Here is a 25384-nt window from a genome sequence, read left to right as displayed (position 1 = left end):
CTCTGCCCCCCACCCCGAAGCACCCTCTCCCCATGTTGATGGGGTGAGAGCCTCAACCAAGGGGGCCCCCAGATCCCACCCCCATGTGAGTGTGGGGTACATTGTACCCTTTCACCAAAACAGTGTCAAAAAGAAATAAAAACACACACACAGTTACATGATAGGTAAGGTTGAATAAAGACAATAGTCCATCCAGTTCAACCTGTGTAGGTGTAAGTATGTCAGTGTCTATAATTATTTCCTATATCCCTGTATGCTGTGCTCTTTAATATACCATATATACTTGTGTATAAGCCGCGTTTTTCAGCACATTTTTTATGCTGAAAAAGCTCCCCTTGGCTTATACTCAAGTGAGGCAGGATTAGAGAAGGCAGGGGCAGTTGCAGGAGAGTGGTGTGGCTGTGCTGGCTTTTGGAATGTGTGTGAGCTTTTATTGAGCTGACATCAGGCTTTGTGTGTGTGTGTCTGTGTAAATGTGTGTGCCTGTTAAAAAAAAAGGGAGGATTGGGGAAATCGGGACTTTAAATTAAACCATGACTGAGTAAAGTCATGTGCCTCCATCCCTGTCATTTGAAAACAAAAGCGCCACTGCGGCAAAGGACAGCAGTGGTGCAAAGAAGGAAGTAGGACTTTAAATGAAGCTCAGGATGACAAAATTAGTAGAATGGTGGAAAATAAATAATTTAATGATGCATAAAAATATGTTTACATACAATTCATTCCATGTACACAGAAATGCACCCATAACATGGTGCCAATTTGTAATCTGGCAATAATTGATAATAACATATTTACAACCATTGATATTCGAGATAAAATAAAAGGGGCTACCATATTCATAATTGGATATATATGTTAAAATAATAACATTTGCACTGTCAATAGGCTTAGGAACCCTATCAAGTTAGAAGAAGTATAGACACATATCATGGTGGTTGTGTAGCTCATACACCAGTAGCTCGACGCGTTTCACGGCTTTAAACCGCTCTTCAGGAGCAGACATGTAGGATATCTGCAATAGGAAAAGACAAGATCGCTTACAAATATATGTGCACTGGAAGGCAGGATGTCAAGGACCTTGGGCCACCCCAGAGCATCAGTGTCGGGAGCCAAGAGGGCATGTATAGGGCGGCAATCATCACAGGTGGATGTCCAGGTGGGCTCCGAGCTCTCCGAACACCCCTAGTGTAAGTATGGGAAATGGTGAAGTGTGGTGAAAACAGTGAAATGAAAACAAAAAAAAACACAACAAAAGAACAAGAAACAATATTGAGGGTAAGTGTATGGGATGTGAGACCAGTGAATAAACGGTGGACTGGTGGGGAAGGTGATTGATGCAGGGGTGAAAGAATAAACTGGAAGCCAAACAGGAGTGACCCTGGTAAAAGATCATCACCGAAACATCCAATGGAAAAAGAAATTAAGTTAAGTGAGCTTGTAAAATGTACCTGTGTTAGAAAGAGAAAGGGATCAGTCCATAGATAATGTAAAGCCAATGTGACGGAGGGTTCAGAGAAACCCAGAGCACACCCGGGCCACCGTCCCTAAATACACACCGCCACAACCACGCCCCCTATGCCACAGCCACGGGCATGAAGGGGGGCACAAGGACGCCAATGCCCGGACGTAGGTCTGCTGATCACATATGTAACACAGTGACAATTGCAATTCTAAATAGAGACTAAAGATAGGAGGATTTATTTTTGCTTTAAAAAAATCCCAAAACCTATGCATTGAATGCATCAGCTTGTACCCTTAAAGTTGATATAAACCCACTCTCATCACTTCCATAGTGCTGATCTAGAAGGATATACATGCCTCCTGCATGTATCCTTACCTGTCAAATATCTCCCCTTTAGCTGTTTGGAGCCCTGCAAAACTCTGGATTCTGTGGGCAGATCTGTTGTCCAGGGCTCAGTGGGTGGAGTCGTGATGTCAGTAGACTCCCCGCCCACCTCTACACTCCCCTTGGCCAGGCATTGATATTTCTTACACTGAACTTCTGCTGGTCTTGTGGAATATGCCCCATGATCACTAACATCCAGTCAAAACCCAGGAAAGTCACCACATGACTTCAGCATGCCCAATCATGCTTTGGTGTGGAGCAGCCAATCCTGGGAGATCTGGAGAAGAAAAGAGGGGGGATGTGAAGTACACAGAATGCCTCTCTCACACTTATGCATGAGTTAAGAAAATGACCTGTCACTCACAGCAAGGGGGGAGAAATGGACACCTATATCTCTGTGTGTCTGTTTTTATCTTACTGTAGAAAGATAAGAGGATTGCTCAGAGCTGGATTAACTGTTCATTGCAAGACTGGGCACAGATGAAATGGCTATCCTCTGCTGTAACAGATATGAGTCATAATTACAAAAAAAAAATTGGGGGGTTTACATCCACTTATATATCTGATCTTACTTTTGCAAGAGTTTCACCTTCCATGTTGAATGCATATGTGTCCAAGTGAGCATGACCTTTACATCTCCCCACTAGACAGGTGGTCCAGTGGGAGGATATTCCTTAAGCCCCGTACACATGAGCGGACTTTTCAACATCCAAAGTCCGACGGACTGAGTCCGTCAGACTATTCGATCGTGTGTGGGCTGCAACGGACTTTTGACTCGCCAAAGTCCGAAGGACTTTAGAATATGGAACATGCTTCAAATTTTTCCGAAGGAACTCCGCCGGACCCGGTCCCTTCGAAAAATTTGCTCGTGTGTATGCTATTCCGACAGACTAAAACCGACGCTAGGGCAGCTATTGGCTACTGGCTATGAACTTCCTTATTCGAATCCAGTCGTACGTCATCACGTTCGAATCCGTTCCGGAGTTTAGTGTGATTGTGTGTGGCCAAGTCCTCTCAGCCGAAAAGTCTGTCAGAACTCCGTCGGAATTCCAGCAGAACTCCGACGGAACTCCTTCGGAAGTCTGTCGGACATAAGTCCTCTCGTGTGTACGGGGCTTTACATTGACCCCCACTTGTTTGTAGGAAATACTAGTCCTTCTATCCCCTCTCCTTTGCCCCACCCCCCCCTCTCCAACCCCGTACCCCCTCTTTTTTTTGCTCACCCTTCTCCTCCACCTTCCGTTCCTGTTTCTCATGGGATGAGCTGTTCTCCCCAATCTGCAGGCCGTGTCCTCCATGGAGACTCACCTTTTCCTTTCCCCTCCCTAATCTTTTTTTTTTTCTTCTTCTCAGGGGAACTTCCTCAGATGTAAGCCTCCCTATTTCCAATTTTGAAAATCACGATCTTATAAATATATATATATATATATATACACACACACACACACACACACACACACCAGTAACATTTCTCTGTATATGTAAATTACCGTGTGATGTACATGACAATGAGCAATTTTTTTACCTTTTGTCTTCTTGAATATACTACCGTATGTACAAGTTCATTTGAGAACTCTTTTGCTCTTTATGAAAATGACTTGTACGACTTCTTCCTCAGAATGTATGTGATGCAGCCCATTCCTGAAAAAAGAATGTTAAAAATAATAAAAAATATCCCTACTAGTGCCATGTAGTCTAATTTACATTTTGTTCAGTTTATACAATGATGAATGCAGAAGGAAGAATGAGACCTAGGAGATGAGAAAATTTTGTGAGTCCTTGAAAGACAGAAGAAGCAGATGTGTTATTCACTCTGCTAGCATCTATCCATAAATAAATATTACATTTGGTTGTACTGACCTGTTAAAGGAGTTGTAAAGTCAGGTTTTTCATCTTAATACATTATCTTAATGCATTCTTAATGTATTCAGCCACTCCTGCATCCCTAATACTTACCTGAGCCCCCTCTCTGTCTAGTGATGTCCATGAGTGTCTCGGCCGTCTGAGCCTCTCCCTCCTGAATGGCTGAGACACAGCAACTGCGCCATTGGCTACGGCTGCTGTGAAAGTCAGTCAATCATGGGAGAGAGGGGGTGGGCCCATGTCTGAATAGGCACACGGAAATCTGACTCAACTCAGCTGTCCCCATAGCAAACTGCTTGCTGTAGGGGCACTGAACGGGAGGGAGGGACTAAAAGCACCGACGAGGGACCCAAGAAGAGGAGGATCTGAGCTGTTCTGTGCAAATCCACTACACAGGACAGCTAAGTATTACATGTCTGTTAATTTTATTGAAAAAAAATGAGACTTTACAATCATTTAAAACTTAAGGCCTGGTTCACACCTATGCAGGTTGCAGTTTGTATAGCCCAGGTGCATTTTGAGTTTTTTAATACACATTTTTGATCTATTAAGGTCTATGGAACCAAAAACCAGTAAAAAAAAATCCCTGGCCCTTTCCATGAAATGCATAGATGTGAACACGATCCATAAGAAACCATGTTAAATGGACTGTAATGTGTTTCTGACAAACTAAAAATGCACTAAAAAATGCATAGGTGTGAACCAGGCCTCAAAGAGTTTCTCATACATAAGAAAAGAGATAAAAAAAAGCCCCTTCCCATCCATTGTTCTAATAAGCAAAAGCTTTTTTCACTTTGCATTTTATTCTAATGCATTATCATTTTTCTTTCATTATTTTGTTATTATACAGGATAGAGGTATGTACTTTTACAATAAACCTATGTAAATATATTTTTGCTTTTAGAGAAATTAATTTTTATTCTATTTTTAATGACAGTGCAAGTAGAAAAGAAACCTGACCAGTTTGTAGAAATCAGCACACCTTTTCTGAACTTTCGACTAAATCCACTTACTGTGCCCACCGAAAGGTAGGTATAAAAAATACAAGCATTATATAAGTAAAAAAAAAAGTTCAGAAAAAAAATTATTTATGTATAAAACCAATTGGTGGCAAATAGCAGCAGTTTACAGCACACTACTTCTTGTATACAACCAACTGTTCTCCAACAAACTAGGTGAGCACAGGCACGCTTCTCTTTTGGTTTTAGTTTATTTATTTATGTTGGTACAGCTATAAATGTAGATTGACTTGCATTACAGATAGCAGCTAGTTCATAAATATGTATGGCTTTGTTATTTATAGATACTGCTTTTTCAGAAAGAGATTGTATCACTGTAACATGTTGTGACAGACCTAAGCAGGACAGGGGCTTTTGAAGAGGACTAGGGGCAAGCCTTATACCCACTGACTATGGGCCCTTTCATTTGGGAAAATACTGCTCTTTGGGAGGTGTGTGCCCGGGGGATGCTGATTTGGGTTTGTGTCTCCCCAGAACACACAGACTCTGCTCCACACTGTGGGACTCATAGCAGATAATGTGATCAGCTTAAAGTGGTTGTATAGTTAAATGTTGTACTTTAACCTACAGGTAAGCCTATAATAAGTACGGTTTAGGAGATATATTCCTCTCGCAATGAGCTGCTGACTTCAGCTGCGCATGCGCACAGGGGATTCTCGGCTGAAAGTACGGCAGACGCCGGACCTTGCCAGGAAGAAAACTCCCACACGCATGTGTGGGAGTGACGACATTGCGGCTCTGGCCACTCACAGCGTCGGAGCCACGATACCCGGAAGACACACTGAGGGAACATGTCAGCTCCCTCGGCGAGGACCGAGTGAGATGCCGGAACCTCGTTCTAAGGCAAGTATCTCATAATGATCTAGTATGCGGTGCATACTATCTCATTATGCCTTTTCCCTTGCAGGTGTAAAAAAAAAAAAAAAATCAGCGGGTTTACTCCCGCTTTAAAGCAACCTGTCTGGTGTTTCCTGCTATAATGTATTTATTGTAAGAAGATCCATCCCATTATTAATTACCGTATTTATCGGCGTATAACACACACTTTTTTCCCCTTAAAAGCAGGGGAAAATCGTGGGTACGCGTTATACGCCGATCCCCCAAAATTCTGAGCCTCCTGGTGGCTTTCAGCCGCCTTCGGCTCTTCAAGGCGACTTTTGGCTGCCTTCGGCTCTTCTTGGCAGCTTTCGGCTGCCTTCGGCCGTTCTCGGAAGCTTTCGGCCGCCTTCGGCTCTTCTCGGCGGCCGAAAGCTTCCGAGAACGGCCAAAGGTCGCCGAAAGCTGCCCGAGAAGAGCCGAAGGCGGCCAGAGGCCCGCCGAGAACTACCGCACGCCGCTAAGATACACATCCGGCTCTGTATCTCGGTGGCATTTAAAAAAAAAAAAAAAGGACACGGCTGCAATGGGGGACACGGCTGCAATGGGGGACAAGACTGCAATGGGGGACAAGACTGCATAGGACTACAATGGGGGACAAGACTGCACTGGTGGACAAGGCTGCATAAGGCTGCAATGGGGGACAAGGCTGCAATGGGGGACAAGGCTGCATAAGGCTGCAATGGTGGACAAGGCTGCATAAGGCTGCAATGGTGGACAAGGCTGCATAATGCTGCAATGGTGGACAAGGCTGCATAAGACTGCAATGGTGGACAAGGCTGCAATGGTGGACAAGGCTGCAGATGACACTGATGGGCATATACATGTAAGTTTTTTTTTTTTTCCCTTAAACTTCCCTCCTAAAAGTTTTTTTCCTTAAAATTCCCTCCTAAACTTGGGGTGCGTGTTATACGCCGGCATGTGTTATACGCCGATAAATACGGTACTTCACATATTGTCTACTACAAACTATTGTGGGATGTGATGTGTAATGTACTTTGTTGTGACCTTGGGGCCTTGAAGTCTGGCCTGGAGGGGGATATCTGATTAATCACAACATTGTCTAGGTATGTTTATAGTGTATGTTGGTTGTTGTTTAGCTATGTTAATTATATTCTTGTGTACAGTTTGTATTGTTGGGGTAATATGATCAGGAGGGGACTGTCCTCCTGTGGGGTAAAAAAAAGCATGTCTGAGTTTCAATAAACAGTCGTTCCTTTGGATTTTACCTCACAGCTTGTCTGTGTACAATGATTGGGATAAAAAGGGATGGTCTGCTGGAACGGTTGGAGGGCAGGAGGCACTGTTATTGGCGGAAGCACCTAATCTTGGTGCCAAGCGGTTCCATCATACATGTTGTAGTTGAATTCTGGGTATGGCTATTTTTGCATAGCTACATTTGTCCAGCTTGAACCAATGCAAGTATTTATGTGCCATACGTGGCTGATCCCGATGGAAGCTGGAAATCACTGTAGTAGGCACCACTACTATGGTAATCACTGCTAGTTTCTTTGTCCAGAGCAGCTGCCCTCCTGCACAGTGTATACAAGAGGTCACTCACTCAGCATGGGCACCATTCAGAGAACACTTTGCATTTTCTTAATGCATGCAAAGCATGCTCTGATTGAATGAGCTGGAGAGGAGGGCCGGTGACATCATGACCTTCACCTTGTCCAATCAAAGATGGCTTTGCATTGATTGTGAAAATGTGAAGTTTTCTGTGAATGGGCCCGTGCCAAGTGAGCAATCTTCTGTTTTCACTAAGCAGCAGGACAGCCACTTGGCACGGGACCATGAAGCCCGGAGCAATCACTGTTTTAGTGGTGCCTACTACAGCGATTTACCACTTCCACATGAATTGGCCAGGTATGACACATGCATAGTTACATTGTCCAAGCTGGACCAATGTATCTCTGCAAATATTACCTGGTATTCAGCTTTAAGGAATACATTAAACATAATAACTAAATATATAGCTAATTTGGGATGTTTGTTTTATTGCTTAGAAATATTGTTGGCACTTCCAGGAGAAGCTCCCTTCTGATGTCCAGTCTAGTGTCTGTGAGTGAAGCTGAAGAGAATGTCCAGGAAAGCATTACAGATATGAACAAAAATTTACAATCAAGTTTTGGAGACGATCTACAGGTAACAGGAAAATAGTATGTGAATATTTGTGAAGTAGGATGTGCATCAGACCAACATCAATACTCAAATACTAGAGAGAAACACACACATGCACACGCAAAACATTTGCTGCCCCTCGCGATTAAATCTTTTTTTATACATGCTAATGCCCTCTTCTTCATCCCCATTTAGTCCCAAGTACTGTCCAAGTGGACTATTATCATGTTTTTTCCTCAGTATTCTATCACAGATATTTCGACCTCCTGAGATCCAGTGGTTAATTATGGTGATAAACCTGCTTAAACTGTTTTGCCACGTACCAATTTAGGGGCTGTGTGTCCATGCCACTGTTGCATGCTAATTGACATGCATGGGACTGCCTGCATAGGGATGCATGGAATACCTGTGCATCCCTATGTGGGCAGCACGACCCTCACTTAGGTGTACAGCACCTTACTAGGATTCACAGGAAAAAGACTGCAGTTGTTGACCTGGCACCAATACTTTTTTTCAAAAGGTAGAAAGAAGATCGTTTGGACCACTACCTCAACTATATCCTGTGGTTACAAGCTGGAGTTGCGGGGGAGTTAACTCTCAGAGGTTTCTAAGATCCAATGTTCCATTGAATCCTCCAAAAAAAGACTTATTGCTTCAGGCATTACATCATTTAGTGCATCAAGGAGTGATTGTAGAGGTTTGTAGAGGATCCGAAAGGGGAGTGGGGTTTTACTTGAACCTGTTTACTGTTCAAAATCCAAAGGGGATCACAAGGCCCATTTTGGACCTAAGATTCCTGAACCAGTATCTAATGATCCAGTCCTTTTGGATGGAGTCTGTCCGCTCAGTAGTAGCCTCACTCCAGATGGGAGACTTTTTAGCCTCCATCAATATAAAAGACGCGTATTTACAGGTACCCTTCTTTCAGCCTCATTAGATTTGCAGTAGAGGAATGTTATTTTCAGTTTATGGCTCTACCCTTCGGGCTTGCCACAGCTCCCCGGTTGTTCACAAAGGTCCTAGAACCAGTACTGCGACTTTTAAGGGCCTAATGAATCTTGGTGCTCGGGTATCTGGATGACCCCCTGCTCAGAGATCACTCACTACAGGCTCTAGACGAGAGCATAACATGCCCAGTGCAGTATTTGGAAAGCTTAGGCTGGATCATAAATACCAAAAAGTCAACCTTGAGACCAGCTCAAAGTATTTAGGTCTGATCCTAGATACCGTCCAAGCAAAGGTAATTTTTGCCACCCATAAGGATCTGCGCCCTGAAGGATCAAGTGTGTCAGATAAGAGGCACCAGACAACCCTCCATTCGGGTCTGTATGAGTCTTCTAGGGAGGGTGGTGTTCTCCTTCGAGGCAGTGCTCTATGCCCAGTTCCATTCCAGGCCTTTACAACAAGACTTGTTGGCTTGGAACAGAAGAGGACAAGCCCTGCATTATCCAATGTTCTTATCTCCTCGAGCACGCTTAAGCCTAAGCCTGGTGGATGCAGGGTCAGAACCTGCGAAAGGGAAAATCCTTACTCCTTGTAACTTGGATAGTACTGACTACAGATGCCAGTCTCTCAGGCTGGGGAGTGACCCTAGAGGGGCTCACAGCTCTGTGGAAATGGTCAAGCACAGAACAGATCCTGCCCATCAATGTCCTGGAATTACGAGCAGTACGTCTGGCCCTATGGTCCTGGACGGTAGAGCTTCAGTACTGTCCTATCACGGTTCAGTCCAACAATGCCACTGCAGTGGCCTATATAAACCGCCAAGGTGGTACCAGGAGTCATTCAACTCTGAAGGAGTCGAACCAATACTATCTTGGGCAGAGGGACATGTGCTGATTCTATCTGCAGTCCATATCCTGGGAATAGAGAACTGGAAGGCAGATTATCTCAGCCAACAGCAGATCTACCTGGGGGAATTTTCCCTACACCCAGGGTGTTTCAGGAAATTTACCAACTTTGGGTATGGCCAGAGGTTGACCTACTGGCATCCAGGTTCAACAACAAGCTACAGCAGTTTGTGTCCCGATCAAGAGATCCTCTGGCAATTGGAGCAGAGGCTCTGGTAGTTCCATGGAACCAGTACTTCCTGGTTTATGCTTTCCCTCCGATCCCTCTCCTTCCACATTTGTTGTGCAGGATTCGGAGAGAGGGGGGTTCCAGTCATTCTGATGGCACCAGCCTGGCCCAGAAGGTGCTGGTTCCCGCAGATTGTGAGACTGACAATAGACGGGCCATGGGCGCTTCCACGTCGCCCCAATCTACTGTCTCAGGGTCCTATATTCCACCCCAATTTACAGTCTCTAAATTTGACGGCATGGCTATTTAAGCCAGGGTGTTAAAGGAATGTGGCATCTTGGGACCAGTGGTGTCTCCCCTAGTGAATGCTGGAAAGGCGGTCACTAGGAAGATCTATCATAAGGTCTGGAAGACTTATATTGCTTGGTGTGAAGCCAAAAAATGGCATCCTTGGAAATACGTAATTGGGAGAATTCTCTCTTTTCTACAGTCAGCTGTGGAAATCAGATTGGCTTTGAGTACAATCAGAGGTCAGATTTCAGCCCTGTCAGTATTCTTCCAAAGGCCTTTAGCCTCCCATTCGCTGGTCCGAACCTTTATACAGGGGGCAATTCATTTGCTTCTCCCCATTAGGTCACCTATGTGTCCTTGGAACTTGAACTTGATGCCGTCTGTGTTACAAAAACAACCATTTGAACCCATCAAGGAAATTCCATTAGACTTGCTGTAACACAAGCTAGCCTTCCTGATTGGCATTTGGCATCACCTCAGCTAGAAGGGTGTCGGAGTTGGTGGCCTTTTCATGTGGGGAACCATACTTCACCATGACACGGTTGTGTTACAACCTGTCCCATCCTTTCTGCCAAAGGTGGTGTCAGCCTTTCATTTAAATCAGGACATTATATTGCCTTCTTTTTTCTCTCAGCCTCTTTCGGTGCAAGAGAGACGACTGCATTCCTCTTGGACGTTGTATGGGCAGTCAAGTTTTATTTGTCTAGATCTGCAGAGACTACTTTTTTGTTTTACCAAAAGGACCCAAGTAGGGGCAGGCAACTTCCATTGCCAATTGGGTCTGCCAATTGGTCATTCAGGCCTATGGTCCCAAATGTAAAGCTCCTCCCTTTAGGGTGAGAGCTAATTTTACCAGGGGTGTAGGAACCTCCTGGACTTTTAGCAATCGGATATCTGTGGCTCAGATTTATTTGTAGGGCTGCTACCTGGTCTTCTGTGCATACGTTCACAAAATGTTATCAAGTGGATGTTCAAGCAGCCGAGGATTCGGCTTTCAGTCGCAGTTTACTGCAGGCTGCCGTATAAGGTCTGATGGCTATTGTTTGGCGGGGTGTCTCCCTCCCCTCAAGGCTATTGCTCTGGGATGTCCCAGTAGGTAATGCATATTAGCCTAAGCCCTTGTACACACCGTCGGAGATTCCGACGGAATGTGTCCGTTCGGACCGCTTTGTCGGATATTCCGACTGTGTGTGGTCTCCATCGGACTGTTTCCGTCGGAGTATCCGACGGACCAAGTTTTCCAACTTGTTGGTAACATTTTCTGACAAAATGCTCCGATCGGACATACTCCGATCATGTGTAGAGAATTCCGATCGGACAAAGTGCCACGCATGCTCAGATCAAATTCCTACATCAAAGCTATTGGTTACTAGCCTGAACGTAGTCCCGTCGTAATGAAATAACGTCATCACGTTCTGAACGATCGGATTTTCTGACAACTTTGTCCGACCGTGGGTATGCAACAGTTTTGGACAAAATCCGTCGGACAAAATCTGACGGACAAAATCCAACGGATTTGGTTGTCGGAATGTCCGACTGTGTGTACAAGGGCTTACTCTGTGTCCCATGATGTATGAAAAATAAAATTGGGTTTTTTCGTCATACTTGCCTATAAAATCCTTTATTTTGAGTACATCATGGGACACAGAGGTCCCTCCCCTCTTTTGGGTATTCAGCACTCTAGCAGCAGCTGCAGATGCACTGTCTATATACCCCCTCCCTATCGAGTCTGAGCGGCCCACACACTTTTCCTAGGTCACCAATACATTTTGTCCTTGTCCTAGAACAGCTAAACAGTCACAAGAAAGTCATATCTTCAGATTTGCATAGGTGTTCCTACGTAGCAAGTGGCTCAGAAAGTAATAATTCTGGGGGATCAACAAGACAGCCAGGCAGTAAGAATTTTCAATAAATGATTAGCAGCCTCATATTTTCAAAAATGGCAACCTTCATATTTCTTTCACTATAAAAATTCTTAAAAGAAGGGTTATATTTTCACATTAAATGGTCTCCAGTGTAAGGAAAACCTGTTTTGCAGCCTTCTGTATTTTTAGGAATATGTTTCATATTCCTGATATGTTTCTGTTGTACCATGTACTTGTATTAAAAAGTATTGTGTTCTCTTTTGATTCTTTTGTGTGAAATACTTGGTGATCCTGCCAGTCCCCCTGCTCTCATATTTCAAAGTGACCAAGCTGGGCACCGAAGCACATCCTACCCAGTGTGGTTAGTTTTCTGGCTGTTCTGTGAAGACAGTCTGCCTGTCTTCCAATGATCATACTTGTGCTGACATGTCCCCCTGAACAGCCATTCACAGTGTACTGCTGTTTCTCTCCACCTCTACCTCTCCAAGCCAAAAGTGAGTACGTCCCTCACATTTTTGTAAATATTTTAATATATCTTTTCATGTGACAACACTGAAGAAATGACACTTTGCTATAATGTTGTGAGTGTACAGCTTGTATAACAGTGTAAATGTGCTGTCCTCTCAAAATAACTTAACACACAGCCATTAATGTCTAAACAGCTTGCAACAAAAATGAGTACACCCCTATGTGAAAATGTCCAAATTTGGCCCAAAGTGTCAATATTTTGTGTGGCCACCAATATTTTCCAGCACTGCCTTAACCCTCTTGGGCATGGAGTTCACCAGAGCTTCACAGGTTGCCACTGGAGTCCTCTTCCACTACTCCATGACGACATCACCGAGCTGGTGGATGTTAGAGACTTTGCGCTCCTCCACCTTCCATTTGAGGATGCCCCACAGATGCTCAATAGGGTATAGGTCTGGAGACATGCTTGGCCAGTCCATCACCTTTACCCTCAGCTTCTTTAGCAAGGCAGTGGTCATCTTGGATGTGTGTTTGGGGTCGTTATCATGTTGGAATACTGCCCTGTGGCCCAGTCTCCGAAGGGAGGAGATCATGCTCTGCTTCAGTATGTCACAGTACATGTTGGCCTTCATGGTTCCCTCAATGAACTGTAGCTCCCCAGTGTCGGAAGCACTTATGCAACCCCAGACCATGACACTCCTACCACTATGCTTGACTGTAGGCAAGACACACTTGTGTTTGTACTCCTCCCCTGGTTTCCGCCACACACTTGACACCATCTGAACCAAATATGTTTATCTTGGTCTCATCAGACCACGGGACATGGTTCCAGTAATCCATGTCCTTAGTCTGCTTGTCTTCAGCAAACTGTTTACGGGCTTTCTTGTGCATCATCTTTAGAAGAGGCTTCCTTCTGGGATGACACCATGTAGACCAATTTGATGCAGTGTGCAGCGTATGGTCTGAGCACTGACAGGCTGACCCCCCACCCTTTCAACCTCTGCAGCAATGCTGGCAGCACTCATATATCTATTTCCCAAAGACAACCTCTGGATATGACGCTGAGCACGTGCACTCAACTTCCTTGGTTGACCATGACAAGGCCTGTTGTGAGTGGAACCTGTCCTGTTAAACCGCTGTATAGTCTTCTCTAGCATGCTGCAGCTCTGTTTCAGGGTCTTGGAAATCTTCTTATAGCCTTGGCCACCTTTATGTAGAGCAACAATTCTTTTTTTCAGATCCTCAGAAAGTTCTTTGCCAGGAGGTGCCACGTTGAACTTCCAGTGACCAGTATGAGAGAGTGAGAGCAATAACACCACACTTAACACACCTACTCCCCATTCACACCTGAGACCTTGTAACACTAATGAGTCACATGACACCAGGAGGGAAAATTGCTAATTGGGCCCAATTTTGTCATTTTCACTTAGGGGTGCACTCACTTTTGTTGCCAGCAGTTTAGACATTAATCACTGTGTGTTAATGTGTGAGTTATTTTGAGGGGACAGCAAATTTACACTGTTATACAAGCTGTACACTCACTACTTTACATTGTAGCAAAGTGTAATTTCTTCAGTGTTGTCACATGAAAAAATATAATAAAATATTAATACAAATGTGAGGGGTGTACTCACTTTTGTGAGGTACTGTATATATATTTTATAAGGTGAGGGGTCACATAAACTTTAATATTAAGGAGCAGAGTACAGTTTAAACCAGTGATTCTCAACCAGGGTTCCTCCAGAGGTCGCTAGAGGTTTCTTCAGCATTGGGCAATTTCTGCCTCTCAGATAAGTTCCTACTCACACCATTGATCTTTTTAACTATCTGTAAGGGGGTAATTCTTCCCAATGACCACAAGTGTAAGGACCATTCATCCCACTGACCATTACACTAATGTATCATGAGTTGTAGATTTCTAATTTTTAGCAGAAGTTCCCCCGAGACCAGAGAACAATTTCAAGGGTTCCTCTGTGTTGAAAAGGTTGAGAAAGGCTGGCTTAAACAGACAGATCTGCTCCCCTCATATACTGTATAGACAAACACACACTAATGTTTCCGTGCAACTTTGATCTTCACAAATGCTAACAAACGTGAAGTCTGAATGCAGAGGGCAGCACCACGAATGATACCTGAATCAGGGACCTATTCTGTCTATATGCCATTACCACTGCACTGTTAAAGGTTTGTGAAGGTCATCTGTGCAATGAGAACTCCTTTAGATTTGAAGTCTGGGGACATGCTATGGTAAGCATGGTGAACTTTGTCATGTATATGGAAGCTTTCTGTTTGTAAAAAAAATGTTTCTTATAAATTTGGGACATAGAATTTCAGATCACACAGTGTTTTGGTCTTTTTTTCTGGGATATTAAGGCCCTGACATTAATGCCACGTACTTACGACCGGACTTTCCGTCAGATTAGGTCCGAAAGGGATTAGTCCGTCAGACAATCTGATCGTGCATGGGCTAGTCTGATAGTTTTTCAAAAAAAAAATCCAACAGACCTAGAAATAGAACATGTTTCAAATCTATTCAACGGACTCAATTGTGACGGACTAAAATTGGGAAAACCATTCTTCTGTGTGCTGGTATGACGGACCAAATATGACGCAAGGGAAACTATTGGCTACTGGCTATTGAACTTCCTTGTTTAGTCCCGTTTACGTCATCACGGTCAAAACAAATGGACTTACGAATGGACTCAGTCGATTTGTGTGTGGCTAAGTCCATTCGATGGGAAAGTCCGTCAGAACTCCACCGAAAGTCAGTCGGGAAGACCGTCGGACCTAGCCTGCTGGAAAATCCGGTTGTGTGTACGTGGCATTAGAGAAATAAGCTCAATCTTGGCTATTGGGAGGAGGGGGGGGGGGGGGGCACTGTAGCTGTACCAGGTGCAGAAGAGCAATGGTGGTGGGAAGCAGGGCTAAGAATAGTAGGGAGAGGTATACAGGTGAGGATAGTAAAGAGGGGGCTAGTTAAGATGAAAAGAAAAGGGTAGGTTGCAGAGGTAGGCTAAGTATAGGTGGAAAAGGTGGTTTTGGGACTGGTGTAAAGGTAGGAGTTGGCTAAATCTAGCCTTCTGATATCTGACATCCTATTATTAAGTAGGTTTGGACACCTGCCACCCCTAAGTGGTGTAGAGGTAAGCAACAACAGGGGTACACAAGGTGCAGAAGAAAAATTGTGTGTATTAATAGGCAGTATGAGTGTCAATGGCAAGTTAGAGAGGGGATATCATAGACAATATACTAAACATGTAGTTATATAGTTGGGTGTGTATCCAAGAAAAGGGAGATTATGGAGTTTTTTTTTAAATGTGTATGTATTCTGGTTGTGTTTATACAGGCAACAACAAGTATAACAACTATGTAAACCAGAGTAGTTTCTAGGAGCCTCCACAGGAAAGGAGACCCCAGTTCTCCCAGCAATTTGGAGGAATGCTATCAATTTGGTGTACATCTCCACACTGATAATGGGTCTGGGTAGTGAACATTTTAAGTATGTATAACAATTTCAAAATGATTGAAGGACAGAGGCCTCTCAGAGTTTAGGCGGTAAAGGATTAGGCACATTAAACCCCTTCTACAGAGCAAACTCCGCTATTAGGATGTGCATTATATGTGGGTTAGCAGCTCTGCACTCTGCAGTGAAATTAGTTATCTACAGTATATGATTATCTTGTATGATTACAGTATAGATCTACACCTCTGGTATTAAAGTTTTAGCTCGCTATAGGACTGTCTTTGGATTATACACTAATTAATTGTCTTGGAAGGGCTATAAAAGATTTACCCTAGGGACCATGGAGGTGAATGTATGTGATTGCTGGCAAAGCCTGTGTGCTTATATTTGCGTGCAAGTGGTGTTGCAGGGTCCACAGAACAGTGCCAAACAGTAACAGTCAAACTTAACAACTGTGCACAAAGCAAACAGCAAGTTTCTCATTAACTATGCTCTGTTGAGTTGTAGTCATTTTAGTGTGTCATCCATTATTGTAATAGAAGCAAGAAATACCTGTGCTCAAATCTCAATAGCTTCTACAGATATATAATCCATTAGGTGCTAAAGGGGTGTGGCCACATGTTAGCACTAGAAATACTGGGCGAGCTATCTGCACACTGCTATATACCCTTTCTAGCAAACTTTGTAAAAAAACAGGGGTTTTTACTACACATTAGCTCACATCCGGTCATGGAACTCAGCTCTGTATGGAAAATCTCAATCCAAGGAACATGGTGACTCACTTCCAGTTTTGATTGATGATGACATGATATTTCTCTCTCCTACACATTTCATCACAACTAAAGTCATCAGGGGCATCCTGTGTTCTAACATCCTTTGACAGTGAACAATAAAGGATCTGGGACACTGCATAGTGTGTGCTGCTACATCATTATCTTGTCTTCTTGCTCTATTAGGTTTCATTGGTTACTGGGTCCTGAGATCTGGCGCCAAGTCTGAATAAAGACCTCTAGGTTCTGCGGATGCACTGTGGTCCTGGTACAGACAGTGGTTCTGTGGATGTCCAGTCTGTAAGCTAAAACAGACTCTGGAGTTGTCTTGAATGCTGGGGGGCGTAATTTACTAACACTTGAGCAGCTGTGCAGGGCAACCAGTTAGCTTCTAACTTTCATTTTCAAATCGTAACTGAACAAGCTGATGCTAAAGGGGACCATTCATAGGTGCTCCTCCCCGTTAGGCTAAAGCAGTGGCCCCAGGTATATGTGTGGCCAAATTGTTGGATGGCATCCAGTAGGTACTTGGGGATGTCATGACTTTAATGGCATTCTGAGAGAGAGATTTATTTTTTTATTTTGAAAAAATAATACCTTTGGACGATGCCTTATGTATTATTTTTTCTTTGAATGTGCAAATATGAACTCTGCACAATACATATCTGGGAAATGACCTCACTTCACCTCCGAGTACGTTGATCTTGTGCACCCAATCACTTTTAATTGGTTTAAAGGGAGATTTGTCCATTGTTGATCCCTGGTACCATAGCCTTAAAATCTATATTTGCTTTTGCTTCAGTAATAACTTGGATTTGCATGCTATTCCTCCTGTTCTGATTCTCAAGGTGATTTTACTGTAGGAGGGATAGATTTCAATATTGCTGAGATCACTTGTGTTCAATGTTGGTGAGGCATTGCACAATGACATCTCTGCTATGACAGTTGAGACTCGAGGTGGGTACCAGATTGTCAAATTGCTTCTAAAACCTTTATGCACCCCATTCACAATTCAAGATGCCAGGGATTCAAAATATTGTCTTGAGGTAGAGATAGAAGTAGGTCAGACAGCTCATCACTGGCAAGTTGGTCGAGTTGAAGCCTTAAATGGTGGCTCTCTGAACTCATGCTATTGAGACATTGCTTTCAGTGCTCAACCCTGAAGGAGAGGGAGAGTGTTTGGGTCCTGATGTAACACTGTTGGGAGGCTTCTCATGTTCAACTGGTACAGGTGGTTGGAGCCTGGAAGTTGAAGAAGTGTTACAGATCAGTGTTTTCTATCCTCTGCTCTCTCTGAAATGTCTCTAAAATGTTGAAATTCTGAAATGTGCAGAATTTCTCTCTAGAGTGCCTTTGCCCCATTGATGGACCCCCCCATTGAAATTATGTTACGATTTTATATCTAGAATAGTCTTTATCTAGAATAGTGTGAGCTGGGAATAAGTGGTGAGTATAATGCTGCCTGGGGTGGGCAACCTTTTCACGTACAGATACCTTTCTAGTAGTATGGTATCAGTGTTGTATTTATTTGGGCTATCTACAGGCTATATTATACAGCTGCTGTACAATGCTCCAAAAATAAACAGTTCAAAAATGTCAAAAACAACATCCTAGCCATGTCCCAGCACTGAGTACACAAAGGGCAATCCTAACTATCAAGCTGTCCAAGCCTACCACTTGTCAGCCTCTACAAACACAGTTTTGCAGTTTTTCACCAACCTTTAGCTCTACCACCCATGACCTGTCTGCTCCCTAGGCTGCAGAGCTCTAACTTTGTATCAAGGTGAGTTTAAAGAGGAAGTAAACTCTGATGGGTTTACTTCCTCTTTGATTCCCTGCAAAGGTAAAGCATAATGGACTACTATGCATCGCATAGTAGTCCATTATGTGTCACTTACCTGACACAGGAGCCAGCGAAGTCACCGCTGTCCCCTGTAGTCCGGAGCATCCATCTTCTCGGTGGGTCTCGCTGCTCCGCCGCTGTCATTCAATGAAGCCGCGATGACGTCACTCCCGCGCATGCGCACGGGAGCCGCCACTCGCGGCATATCGCGGTTGACAGCAGCGCGCACAGCGGTGCCTGTCTTTCGGCAAATATCTCCTAAACTGTGTAGGTTTAGGATATATTTCTTGGACCTACAGGTAAGCCTTAATCTAGGCTTACCTGTAGGTCAAAGTGGTTTGTAAGGGTTTACAACCACTTTAAAGGGCCTACAACAGAGAGGTGCAACACCTGAAGTGGGTCAGAGGTCCTGGAAGGTATATGAAAAGAGCCTGGGAGATGTGTAAATCCTGAACAGGACTTTTTCCAGCTCCCTGTGAGACACTCTGCTACAACAGATTATGTTAGCCAATTAGATGAGTGCAACCGCAAATGCAAGATATGTATTACATGACGTTCTGTGCAACCATGCTTTTGCCTTCCTAGAGCCCCAATGCATATCATTCGTACTGCACAGCAGACTTTACATTACCATCTTGACCTATTACAGAGTTTTCTGATGTCTCTTTCCCCATATGATTTCCATGTTTTCCAAAATGGAGATATTATTTTATGTATCCAGCAAATGCAAATATGTTCTTAGTGCCTTGTGGAATTATAGATGACTCATGTGCCGTATCGAATTTGTGACTCATATGTGGTGACACTTTGTTTTGTAAATGACAAGCTGCTCCTGCTTCATTATTTCACATATTAATTATATATGAGAGCTTAATATGAAATTATAAAACTGTTAATTTCCCTAATATTACGGAAGGCTAATCTTTACGTAATTGCAAATATAATTCAACCCTGAACCCAGAATTTTCATTAAATTAAACTGTTGGATTCACACAGAATACTCAGTTAATTAAAAAAAACTAATATGCAATATCCTCTTATTAAATTGATAGCTTCAAGGTGCAAATTTTCATTTCTCAAGGGGCTTTTTACCTTCGCCGATCATTCATTCTTTCTTTCTAAGGTTTCATTTTTGTAGAGAACTAGGGTTTTTGTTGGAATGGCATTTCTTTATCTTTTCCTAGCAAAGTGGTGAGAGTGCAGTCTCTGCCAGCAAAGAAAAAAGAAGCTTTCTCACCTGTACTTTTCTGTACTTTATAAAAGCAGGTCACAACTAGAGCACATAGAAAACCAATGCTCTCTGTGTGCCCTGTTCACACCACAAATCTGATGCGATGTACGATGCAGTATAGAAAATGCAGCATGTTTTCATTTTTCATTGCATGACACCATGCAACAGTGCTGTGTGACTTGAAATATAATTAAAAAAACAAAATAAATTTACTGTGTGGGCCAGTGTGAATGGGGCCTTAGGGGGCCATACTGCTCATACAAACTCAGCATAATACATTGGAAATGTGTATGTGTTGATGGGCATTTAGCATACATTTTTATGTGCATTGCACTTTGCATTTGGTATTCATTTTTGTGTCATCCAATGTAAAGTGGCAGGTCCTTGGAAGAGTCAAAATACTTTTAACAATTTATTTGTTGTATATTTAACTTTCATTTGCGCTATCTTGCATTTACATGCGTTCATATGCATTGTGTTAAAATGCAGACAGTTTGCTTTTTATTTTATTTTTTTAGACGGTTTGCATTTTAAGGCAGTGCACATGTACACAAAGTTGTGGTGTGGACAAGGCACATAGAAAACCATTGTTGTCTATGTTCCCTTGCAATGACCTGCATTTATCCAGGGTGGAAAAATACAGGTCACTGCACATTATGTTAACAAGCCCTTAGCTTGAGGGAAGTTGTCAGTTTTGCCCTGCTGTGAAGGGGAAATGTGACACTTCATTTATGTTTCCACACTTCAGTGCAGAGTAGGCGTTGTGCTGTAGTGCGCTAAAATATAGTGCCGTCCAGTGCATGGTAGAAAAGTGCAACACTGCACTGCACAACCCATCACACCAACATGTGAAAAGGGCACACTGGTCTGACACTAATATATTGTTTGGAAACAACTTGGTATCACCACTCTAAATGGATTACAGCATACCTCCATCAAATGCTTCTTCTAATCTTGGGTAGAGTGAGTGTCATATCTCAGAGATGCAAAGAGATTGCTAGTAGTTCACTATTTTTATTTCATACACACAGACAGATTGAGCACCTCTTTGTCTCCTTCCAAAAAGTATGCAAAGCTAAAACATACGTAACAATACATAGCAGTAAAAACCTGCAAAATCAGCATCACCACAATAGAACATAAATCCTTCAGCCTTCTGGCTATCATAACACTGCCCAGCTTGGGCTGCACAGGCTCTTGCCTAGTTCCACAAAATTACTTAAAACCTCTCTCAGGAACAGGCCTAGTCAGATGGTCTCCCCTTGAGGCCATAACACACTCTTCCAGTGTATGTTCACACACTTTCCGTGCAGTAACTTGTGTCAAGGGAAGGAGCCCTGGACCACAGGCAGCATTTTACCTAAAAAGGCTTTCCATACCTGCACAGGCTGAACATAAGCTGAACATAAGGTGAACATAAGGTTAGAGGCTTCATCCCTCCCAAGGCTCTTCAAAGCTTCTGGACTCCTGAACCCAATCCAAAAATTACCAATCCAGCACTGGTTTTGCATTTTTCTACACTCACAATATGCATCCTAGAGCCCCTCAACTTGCATCAGTAAGAACCCTGTGTGACATATACACGTTTGACACAGTTCCAGCACGGACAAGTAATGTTGCAAGATATTAAGGATTTTCCCCCAGAGTCAATGGATGCCCCATCCAGCCCAGGTGCCAGTAAATTCACGGACAGAGGTCCCAAGGCACTGCAAACTCTTCAGGTGCTGTTGAAACTTATTAGGGATGTTCTTATCCCCAATGCTATATCACAATTCCTGATCTTCTCCTTATCTCCCATGGCAGCAAGCATACTAAATTATTGAGAGCTGTGTCCAACTTGTGGGGGAGATTTCACCTAATTTTCTGCCTGGGTTACTAGGACATAAAACAAGTGGGTTTAAGTGTCACCAGTGTCACCAATAGAGGAGAAATCTCTCAATTAGGATACATGTTTTAGTGACAACTTTCAAAGGTAAAATTTCCTGTTATCAATTCAGGGAGATTTCCTTTTCTTGTTTGTTTCCAGGACAGGAGGTTTCACAAAATGCCCCCAATGGGTAAACAAACAGCAGTAAAAATCTGGTTCTAATCATTTAAGAATTTTGTCTGGAGTTTAAGATTGTTAAAATTTACTTAGGTAAATTTAAAGTGATATTTAATCCAAAACAAAAAAATTTAGTATATTACAGTTTACCAAGTATTAGATATGGTGGCAGCATTCCTTTTCCTTTTTTGGGGCATTTTCTCTCTGTTATAACCTGTTGATCTTGCCAGTAACACACCTCTGGTATTAGAGTGAGAAACCTTTGAACAGCAGTATTTTCAATCTGGGGGTAGGGGATTGTTAGTTGGACTAGCAGATTTAGATACACTAAGGCTGGGTCCACATACAGTTGTGCTCAAAAGTTTGCATAACCTGGTAGAAATTGTGAAATTTTGGCTTTACAATTTTTTTTATTTAAGGCTAGCAATCATATGAAGCCAGTTATCACATCATCTTTTGGATCCTTTTTAAATAATAATGATAACAGAAATCACCCAAATGGCCCTGATAAAAAGTTTACATACCCTGCAATGTTTGGCCTTGGTACAAACACAGAAGGTGGCACACGCGGGTTAAAATGGCAATCAAAGGTTAATTTCCCACATTTGTGGCTTTTTAAATCACAATTAGTGTCTGCGTATATATAGTCAATGGGTTTGTTTGCTCTCACATGGATGCAATAAGCAGGCTAGACGTTGAGCCATGAGGAGGTAGAAAATAACAGTCAAAGGACCTGCGTAACAAGGTAATGAATCTTTACAAAGATGGAAAAGGATATAAAAAGATATCCAAAGCCTTGAATATGCCAGTCAGTACTGTTCAAACACTTAATAAGAAGAGGAAAATGTGGGGATCTCTTGATACCAAGCCAAGGTCAGGTAGATCAAGAAAGTTTTCAGCCACAGGAACTGTTCGGCTACAAAGAAAACCCCACAGGTAACTTAATTAGAAATACAGTCTGCTCTGGAAAAAGATGGTGTGGTTGTTTTTAAGGAGCACAATATGATGATACTTGAACAAAAAAGAGCTGCATGGTCAAGTTGCCAGAAAGAAGTCTTTACTTTACAAGTTTCACAAAAAAGCCTGGTTACAATATTACCTAACAACACCTTGACATGCCTCATTGGCTTTTTTGTGGCATTGGCACAGTAAAGGCTTCCTTCTGGCAGCTCAATCATGCAGCTCATTTTTGTTCAAGTATCGTTGAATTGTGCTCTTTAAAAACAACCACACCGTCTTTTTTGCAGAGCCGCCTATATTATTCCTGTGGTTAACTGTGGATTTTTCTTTGTATCCTGAGCAATTCTTCCGACAGTTGTGGCTGCAATCTTTCTTGGTCTACCTGACCTTGGCTTGTTATTGAAAGAGCCCCTAATTTAACACTTCTTAATAACTGACTGGCATATTCAAGGCTTTGGATATCTTTTTATATCCCTTTCCATCTTTGTAAAGTTTCATTACCTTGTTATGCAGGTCTTTTGACTGTTCTTTTCTACCACCTCATGGCTCAGTGTCTGCTTCCATGTGAGAGTTAACAAACTCATTTTCAGACTATTTATGCACAGGCACTAACTGTGATTTAAAAAGCCACAAATGTGGGAAATGAACCTTTTAATTGTCATTTTAACCTGTGTGTGCCACCTTCTGTGTTTGTATCAAGGCCAAACATTCCAGGGTATGTTAACTTTTTAACAGGACCATTTTGGTGATTGCTCTCCTTAAATAAAAGACAGTTTTTTGGCATGATCAGTCATATTTTCAATATTAATGCCAACATGTTACAATTTCTACCATGGTATGCAAACTTTTGAGCATGACTGTATATGCGGCCACAGTTTCAGTGCGACAGTCCGGTGTGTTTCCGTTTACTGGTCCAAGCACAATTCAGGTGCTTCTCAGGTGCAAATTTTTACCTGAAATCACACCTGAACTGGACCTAAAACCCAGAGCACCCTTTTTAAAAGTGTATCATGGCCGTCCCATACATGTGTGAACCGGCTCCATTGAAAGCCGGTCCGATTCACATGTTATGCGAATGGGATGCAGGTAAAAACACATTCAATTTGCATATATGTGAACCAAGCCTAACAAATCAAAGCTGAACTGCAGCTTAGACATTATAAACAGTTAGAGCAGTAGTCGTGTTCCTGTTGGAATAAAGGTTTTTACATAAATAAACAAAAAGTGATTGTCGCAAGCACATCTATCAATGTTAAATCTTTCGTCTCATCCTTCTAACTGTTACATCTACAGGACAGGTTGTTCTGTTGAAAAAACAACAGACTTACTGGCTAGATCACCAGGTAAAAATAAAGGAAATAAAACCTGAAAAGAAAAACTAATGCAGCCACCACATCTAAAAATTGGTAAGCTGCAATATATATAAATAAATACATTTAACACTGCTTGAAGAATGTTAAAATGTATTTGCATTCAAATGTAGCCTTGAAGTTCAAACATTTTTGCTGGGCTTTCTAATGAAATAATAACAGTTTGTGCTTACATAAGCAAAGCTTAACTATTTAATACTGATACTGTTGATACTGTAAAGCCCCATACACACTATCAGATTTTCTGCTGAGTTATTCCTTCAGATTTACCAAAACCATATAATATGAGGTCAAACCTTAGGGGTTTCAATTTGTGTGCAATCAGGCAGGCCCTTGCACTACATGGTTTTGGTAAATCTGAAGGAAAAACTCAGCAGAAAAACTGATAGTGTGTATGGGGCTTTAAAGAGGATGAACAGAAATTTGACTTCTGATCAGAGGCATACCCAGAACCTTCAGGGCCCCAGTGCAAGAAACCATTAAGGCCCCCCTGACCGCTAGTGCTGGGCCCTTTACCTGGGTTCTTCCCACTCATCCCAGGTCCTCCTGTCTCGGGGCCCATTATTAGCCCTGGTTTACATTGCAACTCATAGTCACATGACAAGCCAAAACACATTTTTCTTGATCATACATCACGGGACACAGGAGCTTCATTACATAGTGGGTTATATAGGCACCTCTGGTGATTGGACACTGGTTAACCCTCAATTAAGGAGAATTCCTCCCCTATATAACCCCTCCCATATGGGAGGCACCTCAGTTTTTTCGCCAGTGTCTATGGTGGTTGGTCACGTAAAACATGTGCTATGAAGAAAGCTCTGTGCAGGTCCCTGCGGGGGCCTAAGGGCTACAACAAACCAGATCCATATCTTGGGCCGATATTTTGTCTCCCAAGATGGTATGGTACCCAGGCCTCGTCATCCGAACAAACAAGGTTTGCCTGTAAGTCCTCTCCTATTGGAAGACTGGGCTCTGGGAAAACCAGACTTGGTGTACTATTTACATAGTGGCACTAAAGTTTCTGGCAGAGTCTTTTACAAGGTCCAGGAAGGAGGTTCCTCTGATAAGGAACCCCAAAAATCCTGAAGGTTGGCACAACTCTGCCCGCCGTGATGGGTGAAGGCTGGAATCTGTCTGTTTTCAGCAATTCCTGCGGTGAGGACAGGTAAGGGAAGTTAATCCTATATAAATGTATATTATGGATTTCTTCATTGAGTAGTTGTATGTCTTACCTGGTTTCCACCACTAGAGGGAGTAAGAGCAGCCTGATGCATACTTACATGCCTTTCAGATACACACACTCAGTGAAGCCTGGTTCCTCCAGATGACTCACGT

At 42.8% G+C, this 25384-nt stretch overlaps 1 protein-coding gene across 2 annotated transcripts in view; it reads left to right on the top strand.

Moving 5' to 3' along the window:
* The window catches only part of ADGB (androglobin), a 422031-nt gene that overhangs the window by 186529 nt on the left and 210118 nt on the right, over positions 1-25384 (top strand). The window contains exons 12-13 of one of the 2 annotated variants that reach the window (XM_077486347.1): positions 4647-4737; positions 7632-7749. In XM_077486347.1, the coding sequence (XP_077342473.1) occupies positions 4647-4737; positions 7632-7749 (209 nt within the window). Of the gene's footprint in view, positions 1-4646; positions 4738-7610; positions 7750-25384 lie in introns of both variants that reach the window. The other variant, XM_077486346.1, reaches the window with a different exon arrangement.

The sequence above is a fragment of the Lithobates pipiens genome, unplaced genomic scaffold (assembly GCF_037356315.1).
Source record: "Lithobates pipiens isolate NorthernLeopardFrog02 unplaced genomic scaffold, aLitPip1_a1.2 Scaffold_18, whole genome shotgun sequence".
Classification (NCBI taxonomy): Eukaryota; Metazoa; Chordata; class Amphibia; order Anura; family Ranidae; genus Lithobates; species Lithobates pipiens.
The sequence above is the reverse complement of the archived record's forward strand: the minus strand, read 5'-3'. Positions and strand labels throughout refer to the sequence as shown.